Genomic DNA, 13,769 nt, shown 5'->3' with positions numbered 1-13,769 from the left:
TAGAGGCCTTTATATATAGGCACTTCTAGTGTACATGTGCATTCATTCATTCTCATATTGTTATTATGATCATACATCATTTGGTCCATATTGTGCTTTGTTCTTGAGCTTCTTGATCCTGGTGTCATTTTTCCCTAAGGCAAATTCTTACACTTCAAAGTGTTCTTTCCCATCAAACCTATCCTTGGGTCTGATTGTGTATGCCATTGAAGATAGGAGATAGTTGCTAGATATATATAAAATCTGATTACTGAATTTTGCAGAGCCTAGGTTCGACTACCAGAGCTCTGATACCATGTAAAGTTTCTTCAAATTCTATGACTGAATATAGACTAGATTTATTCTTCTTCTTCTCCTTTTGATTTGCTGAGAATAACTTCAAAGTATTGCCTTTAATTTAATTAGAAATGTAATTCAGAATTCTGTCTTTTTGCTTCTGCAATTCATATGAGGGCAGTAATGACTAAGAAGCAGACTTGTCTTTGTTCTTGTGTGCTCTTAGACTTCATCCTTACCCTCTATAAGTATAAGAGTCAAGGGACATGTCCTTAGAAAGGACATTTCTCTTTCAAAGTTGTTTGCCTAACCTCTAGAAGTCGGCGACTTTCTAAGAATGATTAAGTTTAATCACAAACATAACAAACGAAGTTTAGATTAGTCTTAAACCAAAACATAAGGATAGATGCTGACCTTATAAAGGGAGCAATGGAAACAACTTAGTCCTATATTTATCATGCCATCTCAGATTGGATTGATCTGTTCTCAGATCAGTATGCTTAGCAAGTTACAGAATTAACATTTTCTACCATATCATCCTCAAGAAGTACTCACCTAGGCCTAACTGCATATTGTTTGGGATTTAGAGTATATCAGCACTGCCCCTATTTCATACATAATTATTAATTTCATAGCAATCTATCCTTTCTTTTCCATTATATCTGTCATTAGAAGTTTCCCATGCAAAACTGGCCATCTGAAGTGCTCCATTTTAGATCAAAGTGCCAGCCCACATTGAGGAACATGGGTGTGTCTTCTCCATGAGCAGGCTATGCCAAGGCTACAGTAAACTAACAAGAGTTGGTGGAACTCCACGCTACTTAATCACTGCCATTTGTGACCTGGAATGGCAGGAGTGATCATTTGTTTTAGGGGTCATAAGGGGTAGTAGATTCAGTGCTAAGCTCGTCAAACAAGTTGTCCATTTTGATTTCTCTCTCTTTATCCTAAGGTTCTTGCTTTACCAGTTACTATGACATAGCCTCATCTTTCCAGTTCAACTTTTAGTGGTTATTGTCCCATAGCACCCAAGGGTACCATTCCACTTCAGCTGCACTTGCAGAAAGGAACTAAATTTCTGTTCCTAAAATTCCACGTGATTCCCAGAAAAATTTTCCAGGCCCTATATTTCACAAATGTTTATAAGACTGATTTCCACCTTGTGTTCATAGGGTCAAAACATTGGTGACCAAAAGATTTCTGGTTTATGATCAAACAATAACCCAAGGTGAACTGCATATTTTTCCACGGTTGCCATGCTAGCTCATAGTCAGTGCCTCCAAATTGCCAACAAAGTCTCATTTGATAAGACCCTTGTATAGATTTAATGATGACTAATGACATTCAAAAGGAAGTAACTAAGATGATTAAAATATTAGATGTAAAAAAACTTACAGCAGTCCAAGGCTTGTACTTGTCCAAGAACCAGGGTATGAGGGGCATTAATATTTCCTGAGATGCAACTCTCTCCATACAGACTGGCCAAATCTTCTCCATGCAATGATTCATCCACCTAACAGTCTCAGAGTCTGAAAGAAGCTGTTGTAGCACAAACATCAAGTAAGAAATTCAATTTTTGTTATAAATATACAACTGCATCTTCAATGCCTTATCTCAAAACACAACTTTGCAAACTGATTGTATCAAAAACATGTGATCTGTGTTTAAATTATTAGTGAGAAAAAAGTGCAATCTAACATACAAGGGGAATTAATCTCAGATGAAAAAAGTTATATCAAAGACAGAGGCATGTTTGGCGTGGAGAATGACAATTTTCTTTAAATATTTTATGACCACATCTGATGCACAAGATATTTATCAGAAAAAATTTTGTCGGCTCAGAAACTTTCATGTAATTGTCATAGAAACAAATGTGTTCAGTGCGAAAGGCCATAGGATCAATTTATCATAAGCATTCAGGAGATAATACTGATAAGTTACCTGTTTTTTGTTTTCATATTTCCTCTCCTCGTGGCGCATACGCCTTTGCACTCTCTGAGTGCATATTTGATCAACCTGTCAAATGATAGAAAAAGAAAATGAGCCATGAAAATTGAGATAATTAGGTGCGAAACAAAAATAAAGTTCAAGTTGTTGAGAACAGAAAACTTGACAGCCCAACATGTTTTTAAGTAAAGCATCTAAACATTGAAACGAACAAAAGTCTTTCCATTCACCAGAGCAGGTCACAAATCCATCTGCTATTGCTACATAATCTGTTTCTAATGGTAAACATGCATACATACCAAAGTAACAAGAATCGGAATCGGATCGGAATCGGCAAGGCCGAATCAAATCGTGAATCGGCCATGAATCGGAATTGAATCGCCCACGAATCGGCAAATTTAAAAAACCCTTGAAATTTAGTGAACAACTTATTTCATAAACCCTTTATCGCTGATTCGATTCATTGATTCACAAAAAATCGTTTGGCTTGAATCGAATCGTCGAATCGCGTGAATCGCATGAATCGTCGTGATTCTTGGAACTATGATACATACATTATATAGATTTCATAAAAGTTACACTAATTATTTCTCTTGAGAATGAATATTTTTCTGCCTAGACCTTTATAATTATAATGGTTATTCATATACTTAAAACTTAAAAGACATTAAAAAAATTATAGACTTCTAAAATAGTACATGAAAATGAGATAAACCAGAAAAACACAAGGGTAACTGGGTATGTGTCCCAGGATTTTTTGGTCATGTCCCTGCATCGAGGACATCTCCGGGATGGGTGACAGCTCAGAGACATTTCTCAATCATCTCCAAAATTTGGAAGGCTCATGGTGAGATGACAGAGGGACAAACTGGGGACAGCCAGCCAGCCATCCTCCAAACATGTTGAGGACGTCAGAAACATCCCTGACCATCTCACGGACAGCCAGCCACGAGGTTTTAAAAAAAATGCTTTTTGTGGTTCCACACCCTCTAACCCTAACATGAAAGATATAGCACTCCATGAGTAGCATATGACTTCATTTTTACATGAAAAGCAATTTGCAGCCAAATTAGAAATACAGAGCAGCATGGTTTGAAGGTGTTGCTAGAAAAAAACTGCATTGATTAGCAACAAAAGTGAGGAGTGAGGCAGTAACAGCAAGTGAAGTGAAAGAGGATTGGTTGGAGTTCCATTAGATGAGCAAGCCTTTTATCCTCATAGTAGCAGTGACTCAGAGTCAGACACTTATTTTGACGCAACGTTGGGAGATGCTGATTAGAGGCAACCATCCAACTTCCCATCACTATGTTTTACAGTTTTTGACATTTGTATTTTAGGCTCTTGAATAACCGAGCCTCTCAAGCTATTATCAGACAAATCTTTGTTTCCAGATTTTCAATGCTAATATTGAACAAGCCTTAACAAGTTAGGCTAATGATAAATCAACAGAAAGTTGTAGCAGAGAATTCACGCTTTAACATTTTTACTTCATTTATCAACTTTAGCTTATGAAAGGTATTTCTTTTGATGTCAATTATTAAACTATCAATTTCCACCCAATACAATATAAGCCCAACATTGAGAGGGTCATTAGTTGTCGTCTCCTAATAAAAGTCTTAGATATATAGTAATTTCCAAATAACCAAAATAATTATAGCCCTTTGCTTGTACTGTAAAAACTAGTCTTCCTTAAGTAGGTAACTTCCAAGCCAAAGTAATCTTTCAGCACCTTTAGATAACTTATTTCTTTCTGTAAAAATGTTTTTGAGGAACCCTCTCATAATACCCAATAGGATGGCAGGTTCGAGACTCTAATACCACTATAATATCCCTAATGGATATTTTCTCCAATTTTCCTCTCACAGAAATTTTCAGAATATAAACAGATATTTAATGCAAAATAACCCAGCAAATGAATGAGTAGATGCTCATTAAAATACCTCAAAATATGTTATTGCATTATACATCAGCAATACAATAACCAGATATCTAAATAAATACAGCTACACAATCAGATTCGAAAACTAAGAAAGAACCTGTAAGATCAGGATGAACTCTGTCTTGAATCCATTGCAACGATGAATTGGGTCTGCATTCAACCCACCAGAAATGGCCTGAAGGTTTCCATCCTCAGGTCTGAATAGAAAGCTGAAAGCTCTCCCAATGTTTCCCCAAGAGAAACTCAAAAACCAAATCCAGAGTGATGAACCACGGTCCAAACATATCCAAATGAACTCCTCCTCCATCTTTTAATGACCCAACTTGTGATTCTTCGGCTTCCTTAATCCTATCCTTGTTCTTTTGCTAATCTGTCTCTCACTAACCCCTTTTATAATATGAAATTGTCTTTGATAATTCTGCATTAAGTCTCCCTTAAGTCAGTATTAATATAAATATGGGTTGTCTTGTAAATTCTCTAATGTTCAGAAAAGGTGACAATGTGCCTAAACTATCGAATGCCAAATAGTTACAATTTAAGGCCTGTGGCAGACAAGGACTGGCACTGATTGCATATTGTAATAAATAAACTCATTACACACAAAACCAAAGCATCCTTCATGGAAGTATGGAGAATAGTAATACGGACCACTTCTGAAACATTACTCTTGCCTAGTTAGTTTTCAATGTTTGCAAACCTAAGGTGAAGGGAAGCTACAGTTTTTCCTTTAATCAATTCTATGTTCTGTTGAGTACTCATGCCAAGATTCATATAACTATCATATCACCAATATTTTGCATCAAAATTGTCACCAAGGGAACCTCACTAAAGATGCAGTCCATGTTATATGTAGTTTATGTTTCATCATATTTTCTCTTAGATACCAATTCGTGCCAGCAGGGCCTGGCTTCCGCATCCGATGCGGACGGATGCGGGAAGCCTCCAGATGCGCTGCGGGTGCTGGCTGGAAGCCATCTGCAGGCATCCGGATGCATGTGGAAGCTGAGTATCAGCTTCCACACGCATCCGGATGCCTGCAGATGGCTTAAGGCCAGCACCCGCAGGGCATCCGCGCACACCCGCGAGGCTTAGCCGGGAAAGCAATAAAATATAGTTTATTTTAACTTAAACTTCCATAACAACGTGTGACTAAAAGCATTTTTAAAGTGTTTTTTCACAATAAAACCCTAAAACGACCCTAGAAGTCAACATAGAAGCATTCACAAGAGCCATTTTAGAATTTTTTTTTGCACCTACAGCCACTCCTTCATTGTGAAGCTAAGTTCAGCATTTTCGAAGAGGATCGATCGAAAGAAGTTTAAACCATTCAAGGTAAGTGATCAATCCTTTTCTTGAGTATTTAGATGAATTTTTTTGAGTTTTTGATGATTTTTTTAAAGTTTTTTTTCAATTTTTTTTTTTTTGAAAGATATGTAGAAGCAACTTTGTGTATCTATTTTAGTAGTTTTTCTCACTTCTTTCCACTTGTATGCATGATCATTGACGTTCATAGTTGTTAGGAACTAATTAAAATTTATTTATTTTCTTATAAAATAGGTTGCAAAAAACTAAGCAAGAATGGATACCGGTGGTAGTGCTAGTCAAAGTTCAATGGGGGGCCAAAGAGGGGAAGGGACTGATAATTTCAAAATTGATGTAGGTTATCCTTTGTAGAGACATACAACACGGATATCACAGGTTTCAAGAGGTGGCTCATACTATTGGAAGTGCAATTATTGTCAAAGTAACAAAGGAAAACCTTTCAATAGCTCATATTCCCGAGTGAAGCTTCATTTTATGGGCCCTGTTGGCAAAGGATTTGGAATGTGCAAAGGCAAAAATGGTACTGGGATGACTAGCGCGGAAATACTTTCATTTGCAAGAGAACAAGAAGCTGTTAACGCATTGATCAATAGATCAAAAAAAAACTACTATCAAGGTCCTTCCTCAAAGAGCAAGCCTTAGACACTCACTGAACCAATTGCATCCTCCCAACACCCATTCTTGCAGGTACCTATGCTAGGAGAGGATGAGGAAGAAGTGGAAATTTCAACCCGCAAAAGAGGCCCATTGGACACCGCATTTAAAATGGAGGCAAGAGATTGCGCTAATGAAGCTATTGCACATTGCCTCTATGCGAATGGGCTTTCTTTCAACCTGATGAGATCACCATATTGGAAGGAAATGGTAGCAGCAATCAAAGAATCACCAGCTGACTACACAAGCCTAGGCTATGAAAAGGTGCGTACAACTTTATTGCAACAAGAGAGGGCACATATAGAGAAAGACCTTCAACCAATCAAAAAATCTTGGAAAACTTCGGATCTAACTTTGTGTCAGATGGTTGGAAGGATACAAGAAACCGGCCACTAATTAATGTGATTGCAATTTCCCCCAAAGGGGCAATGAATTTGAAGGGCATTGATTGTGAAGGGCAAGTGAAGGATTCGGAATTCATTTCTAGAATTCTCATTGAGGCCATCGAGATGGTGGGTAGTGAGAATGTGGTACAGGTGGTCATTGACAATGCCAAAAATTGCAGGGGTGCGAGTGCTTTAGTTGAGAGTCGGTATGACCATTTTTTTGGACTCCATACACTGTTTACTCCCTTAACTTGATCATGCAGAGGATTGGCACTGAAGTAGATTGGGTGAAGAAAATATATGAAGAGGGGGAGGACATACAGATGTTTGTGACCAACCACCCCATGTCACAATCCATTTTTAGAACATACTCCAAATTGGAGTTGCTGAAGGTAAATTAATTTTTTTAAATTACTAAGTTTCATGGTTTTGTAATTTAGTTAAAAATTAAAATTTATAATTATATTGTCAATTGACATATTGTTAACTTGCTTAGGTTGTTGAGACCCGCTTTGCATCTCATACAATCGTTATGAGATGACTCCTCAAGGTAAAAGATGCATTAAGTCAAATGGTCATCGGTCATCAATGGGGTGTATGGAAGATCTCAAATTCAGAAAGAGCACAAAGGATCAGGAATTTGATCTTGAATGAGAGTTGGTGGGCTCGTGTGGCATATGTATTGGATTTCACCGAGCCCATCATGACTATGCTCCGTTTTACTGATACAGATACACCTTGCTTAGGGGATGTGTATGATGACATGGACACCATGGTTGAGAAGGTAAAACATTCTATACAAGCACATGAGAGTGACCCCACACAATGTGAAGCCTTATGCAAACAAGTGCAAGCAATTATCAACCATCGCTGGAATAAGATGACTACCCCATTGCACCTCCTTGCATATGCCTTATCTCCTAGGTACTATAGTGAGGAGATAGCTGGTATGCCGGGTAGAGTTGCACCATTTGCGGATGAGGAGGTTGCTGAGGGGTGCCACAAAGCCCTTTCAAGACTCTTCCCACTGGAAGAAATGCATGAAAAAGTGAGGGAAGAATTTGGGTTGTTTGCTTCGGGGTTAAAGCATTCTCCATCTGCACTAAAGGACCAAAATAGAATGGGAGCTATCACATGGTGGTACATGTATGGTCAACCTTTCAAGCATCTTCAACCTCTTGCAATCAAAGTCCTATCACAAGTAAGTTTTTTATTTTGTTTTGTAAATTTGTTTTAAAATTTTATGTTTACACTTGCATTGTAGAATTTAGCGTTTCACACATTCTATAAAATTAATTTGCTTTTCATTTGTATGTTTTGTGACAACTATATAGGTTGCTAGTTCTTCTGCTACTGAAAGGAATTGGAGTACATACTCCTTTATCCATTCGGTGAAGCGCAACCAGTTAGGCTCCAAGAAAGCTGAGGACTTGGTCTTTGTCCACACCAACTTGCGTCTTTTGTCACGTAAGAATGATCATTACAAGGACGAGGCAACAAAGCTTTGGGATGTAGCCCCTGAGTGTGCAAATTTGGATGCAAAACTTCATGATCTTGTTACAATTGGAGACGGTGATGATGTTAGTGTGGCACGTGGTGCATCTAGCATAAGTGGAACCATGCTTGGTTCAAATGATCTTTCAGCAGTTGAAGATGACAATGAGAATGTGGATTTTCTTGCAAATCCCTATGATTCAGAGTCAGACTTTGATTGATTGAATCTTCATGCTTCAATCATTTACCATGTTTTTAAATTTTATTTTGTTGGAATCTTGAACATGACCTATTTGAACTTATTGTTTAAGAGTCAAGACTAAACACTAATGTTGGACAAGCACATATTGATAGTGATATATGAATATCATATGAATTTTGAAATATCTTGAATTTTGTTTAAGGGTTCAGTTAACTGTGAAGTATCATATATTCATAGTCATATTATGATTTATCAAATAATTTGTTTTTGTATATTTCTTGCATTTCTTTGCATATGTTAATATTATAATATATATATATATAATTACAATAATAGATAAGACGTCTATTATTAGTTAATGGTTATCTTGTAAATATCTTTAACTTTAGTTTGCTTTCATTTTTTTGCTTTCTCTGGAATAGAATGTTTCTATTCTTTACGATCGTTTCCTAAGGAAACATCGTCTCATTCTTTTGTATAAATTGACCTTTCGGTCTCTGTTATTTACAAGCAAGTATTTACCAATTACCTCGTAATATGGTATCAGAGCTAAATGCTTTAATTTTTTTGTTAAAATTTATAATTTCTTCTTGAAATTATTTATTTAAATTTTTCCAAAATTATTTCAGCTATTTTCTCCAAAAACCCGCCTAGGTTTTTCTGTCTAGAGAAATTCTGAACTCGGGTCTACAAATTGCATGAAAATCGTGGTTGTTTTGTACCATTCTCAGCAAATCGCGATTTTTTTTACACCATTTTCGCGTCTTTAGCCTGCACTCGCGCGATTTGGAGGCTCTTGTTGTAGTTGCAGGGGTTTGTAACAGCCGCGCGACTAGCAGACTCGCGTTTTTGGGGTGAAAATTTGCATGTTTCTATATGAAATCTTCATGCTCTTAGCCGTCTCAGTCTGTCATCATGCTCTAGTAAGCAGATTCGACCATTTTTTATCAAGAAATCTGAAGTTTTTTCAAGCTTTTTTCAGCAAGTTTTTCAATGAAAAACTGTGAAAATCTGTGAAGGCACCAAGTTGGATGCCAAAAGTCAGAAACTGATGCTTGCTGGATATAGCAGTCTTCACAAAGCCTACCGCCTTATTGATGTTGAGACATCTCATCTCATATACAGCCGCGATGTAGTCTTTGATGAGCAGCGAGGAGCATTCATGCCTGTTTCTCTTGTTCCTGATCCAGCAGACCAGCCTATGCAGGTTCATGATTTGGGAGTTCGGCTTCCATTAGGTCCACCTGATGGGAGGGCTCCAGTAGCTCCTCCAGCTCCAGTCCTGCCAGTGATACCTGTACAAACACCTCCGGCTTCTCCTGCAGGATCACCTCGTTTTGAAGATGCTTCACCTGAGTTTGATCCAGATTCTTCTGATCAGGATCCTGCTGATCAAGCATCTCCTAGTACTATTGTTGGTCATTCTCCTCTCCAACCTAAGTGGTGGGCTAAGACACTTGCTGATCTTCATGATGATGAGCTCATTAATGGGAGAACTGCTCGGAAAAAGAGCAAAACTACAGATTCTGTTAACTTTGCTCTTATGGCCAACATTCACAGTGTGTTTGAACCTCAAACATATTCCGAGGCTAAAGGAATTCCAGAGTGGGAACAAGCCATGCAATCTGAACACCAGAGCCTGCTAAAGAACAACACTTGGATCCTTTCTGATCTTCCCCCAAGGAAGAAACCCATTAGCTGCAAATGGGTCTACAAAATCAAATACAAATCAAATGGTACTTTGGATAAGTACAAAGCTCGTTTAGTGGCAAAGGGCTTTTCTCAGCGTCAGGGCATTGATTATGAGGAGACCTTTGCTCCTACTGCAAAGATGAGCACCATCAGATTAGTCCTAGCCATGGCAGCACAGTTTGGCTGGAAGGTCCATCAGATGGACGTAAAGAGTGTTTTCTTGAATGGTGATCTCCATGAAGAGGTCTACATGACGCAGCCTCCTGGTTTCAAGGTTGCTAGTAAAGACCATCAGGTTCTCAGATTGGTAAAAGCTCTCTATGGTTTGAAGCAGGCCCCTCGGGCATGGTACATCAAGATTGATACGTACCTCCGTGATCAAGGCTTCAAGAGGAGTTCTTCATACTCAAATCTGTACATCAAGACTACTGACAGTGACATCATCCTTCTGGTTATCTATGTGGATGATCTGATCATCACTGGCAGTTCGGCATCTTTGATTCAGGGAATCAAACAACACTTATGCCAGTCTTTTGATATGACTGACCTTGGGCTCATGCATTATTGCTTAGGTGTTGAAGTTTGGCAACAGTCTTCTGGTATATTCATCTCTCAGTCCAAATATGCCAGGGCCTTGTTAGACAAATTCCGAATGCAGGATTGCAAACCTGCATCTACACCTATGGAGAAAGGTCTCAAGTTATCAGCCAAGTCTGATACTCCTTCCGTTGATGATACTATGTATAGGCAACTAGTAGGCAGCCTCATCTACCTATCTGCTACTAGGCCTGATATCAGCTTCGCAGTCAGCTATATTTCACGCTTTATGACAGCTCCTAAGGCTGATCATTGGATGGTAGCAAAGCGTGTGCTTCGTTATGTGAAGGGCACTTCTGATTATGGACTTTTGTATTCTCAGAGTTCTAATCCTAAACTCAGTGGGTTCACAGATTCAAATTGGGCAGGCTTTGTTGATGATAAAAAGTCAACATCTGGATATGTGTTCAGTTTGGGATCCGGTGCAGTCACATGGACCAGCAAGAAGCAACAGGCAGTTTCTCTCTCTTCTACAGAGGCTGAATACAGAGGGACTGTTAAGGCAGGATGTGAAGCTATCTGGCTTCGTCGGATGCTTGGGGATATGCAAATGTCACCAACAGGACCGACTACTCTGTTTGTTGATAACGAAGGCGTTATCAAGTTAGCACGGAATCCAGTCTTCCATGAACGAACCAAGCATGTGGATGTTCATTGTCATTACATATGACAGCTGGTTGAAGACGGGACTATAGATCTGCAGTATGTTCCTACCACAGATCAGACTGCAGACATTCTCACCAAGCCTCTTGGTCCTGATAAGTTTGTCAAATTCCGAGGACAGCTTGGTGTGTTAGATAGATTAACCATTAAGGGAGGGTATTATAATAGTAGATAAGACGTCTATTATTAGTTAATGGTTATCTTGTAAATATCTTTAGCTTTAGTTTGCTTTCGTTTTTTTGCTTTCTCTGGAATAGAATGTTTCTATTCTTTACGATCGTTTTCTAAGGAAACATCGTCTCATTGTTTTGTATAAATTGACCTTTCGGTCTCTTTTATTTACAAGCAAGTATTTACCAATTATCTCGTTATATATATATATATATATATATATATATATATATATATATATATATATATATATATATATATATATATATATATATATATATATATATATATATATATATATATATATATATATATATATATATATATATATATATATATATATATATGTACGTTTCCTCCCGCATCCGCATCCAAAAAAAAAAAAAAGAATCCCCGCATCCCGTATCCACTTCCGGAATCCGCATCCGAATCGGTAACTTAGTTTTCCTTAATAGAAAGGGTACGCTGATCCGAACAACCTTGCCGTATGAATAAAGAAGCTGACAGTAACATATGAATAGTCGATGCTTAATGACTGTTTGGCCCCCACTTCACTAATTAGAACCATATCTATTACTGTTCCATAAGAAAACTGTGGCATGTGAAATTTTACCACACAGTCCATCAGGATCAATTGCTACATTAATAATGAAATAGAACTGTAGAAATTACAAAGTCTATTACAGACCTTCTAAAGGAAACATGAGATTCACTATGGCACATGATTATGTGATGGATCTCTGTACAGCACATTAGTGGCCTATGTAGAATGATTTAAAACCCAAGATATTGAAAAAAAATTGAAAGTAAATTTACCAGTACTGCCAGCAAGCGAGCAAGCCCCTACACGTCTCCACCATTGAACACCCAAGATACTTCTGAGAAACTAAATCTGGATTTATCACTATTGTCTACAACTAGCCAGACCCGAAGCATCCACATATCCTGCTATTAGGTCAAATATAAATCTCTGAGCTTGTTTGATGCTCCCTCCCCATATCGTTGTTAGACTTTCTTATCTTAGGTAATTGGAATCCTTCAAAAACTCTATAACTTGTAGTATCGCTTGTTACCATTGAACTAATTTAGGTAATTGTAGCCTTTCACATGACTTGTTCCTTCTTTTATCCCTCTATGCATAAATTCGTGTAGATGTGTGCGTACATCTATTTTACTCCCTCACTATGTATTTATCCCTGCTTCACTCGTCAATTTTAGGTTTTCTAATCTTTCATTACTGAAGTTATTATAAAGCTCAAAAATGGGCCTGCTCTATCTTTTGGTTTATTGAGTTACTTCAGTTGTTTGCAGACTTTCCCGTGTGATTTTTCCTCCTCCTCTCTGAAAGTATTGAAGTCTGTAGTTGTGTGTTTCCATGTATTTTCAAATAAAAGGAGAAACTAAAGTAATCGAGATTGTATGTGTATCCCATCCATATGATCCAGAAGACGAGTTCGAAGGGCCTATAAGCCATCAATATATGAATCGTCCCAATCACTGTCTCCCCCCAACAAGTCATGCTTCTGTGTTCAGATCTCCCAGTCTGGCTCTGAGACTACACTAGTTCACATGGACGAGCTTTCCATGACTCCACTCAGCATGCTGCTAGACTCTACCGTTTAATCCACCGACCCCTTTCCAACATTTTCCGTAAACAATTTCAGACAACCCCTAACCTAAAATGTTTTCTAAATTTCCCCGGATAATCCAAACCATTCAAAAATATGCCCTCTACAGCGTCAACGTTAGAGTATCGAGTGAAGATGAAATTGAGGAAGCAAAACTTCTGCAGATGAAATGGTACATAAAACAAAACAAACAAAAAGATGGGTTCTTTAAGCATGATCGACATACCTGGTACAGATAGAGAAACGACAAAATGTAAACGAAAGGCGAATTGAATCCGAAGTAGGAGGCGATCGCCAATACACTGAACACCAGAGCAAAGTGAATCACCAAACTCATTTCTTCTCCTTATCTTTACGTTGAGTGTGCCTAATGACCCACATTTATAAATGGATCAGAAATTCGACTTAAGATATGATTGTTGACTTCTTACTGTTTTGCTGGTAAAATAAGGCGTTGAATCTCTGGTGGAGAGCACTGGTGGGGTTTATTTTCTCGTTATAATGATCGCAATTGATCTCGTGCGTGAGGTGGCGACTTCAAACGACAATCTCTATCTTATGTCCAGTATAGGAGGCAAAATTGATCATAAAGGTGAAGTGTGAACTGAAGCGACATGGAATCAGGCGGGAGGGGCCTCCACAAATATCCAAAATTTCCACGTAAACTTTATATTGAAGCAAGCAAACAACGGATGGTGGATCGAAAAAGAAAAATAGATCCGTCATGCATTTCCCAGCTTCGGTGGGATCCATCGACGGTCGCAGTTTACTGGTTTTGGTTTTTGTTTGCTTTAGAT

General features: G+C 38.1%; 1 protein-coding gene across 2 annotated transcripts in view; it reads right to left on the bottom strand.

Moving 5' to 3' along the window:
• LOC149578635 (C2 domain-containing protein At1g53590-like) overlaps positions 1-13,326 on the bottom strand; it is a 108,811-nt gene extending 95,485 nt beyond the window's left edge. For both annotated transcript variants that reach the window (XM_089830519.1, XM_089830525.1), the window contains exons 1-3: positions 13,199-13,326; positions 2,218-2,292; positions 1,672-1,815 (exon numbers count right to left, since the gene is read on the bottom strand). In XM_089830519.1, the coding sequence (XP_089686645.1) occupies positions 1,672-1,815; positions 2,218-2,292; positions 13,199-13,309 (330 nt within the window). In that variant the 5' untranslated portion in view covers positions 13,310-13,326. The remainder of the gene's footprint in view (positions 1-1,671; positions 1,816-2,217; positions 2,293-13,198) is intronic.
• Between the last annotated feature and the right edge of the window lie 443 nt (positions 13,327-13,769).

This window comes from Cupressus sempervirens, chromosome 1, assembly GCF_028749045.1.
Source record: "Cupressus sempervirens isolate cs-2001-9-10 chromosome 1, ASM2874904v1, whole genome shotgun sequence".
Taxonomy (NCBI): Eukaryota; Viridiplantae; Streptophyta; class Pinopsida; order Cupressales; family Cupressaceae; genus Cupressus; species Cupressus sempervirens.
This window is presented reverse-complemented; position numbering and strand designations above follow the sequence as displayed.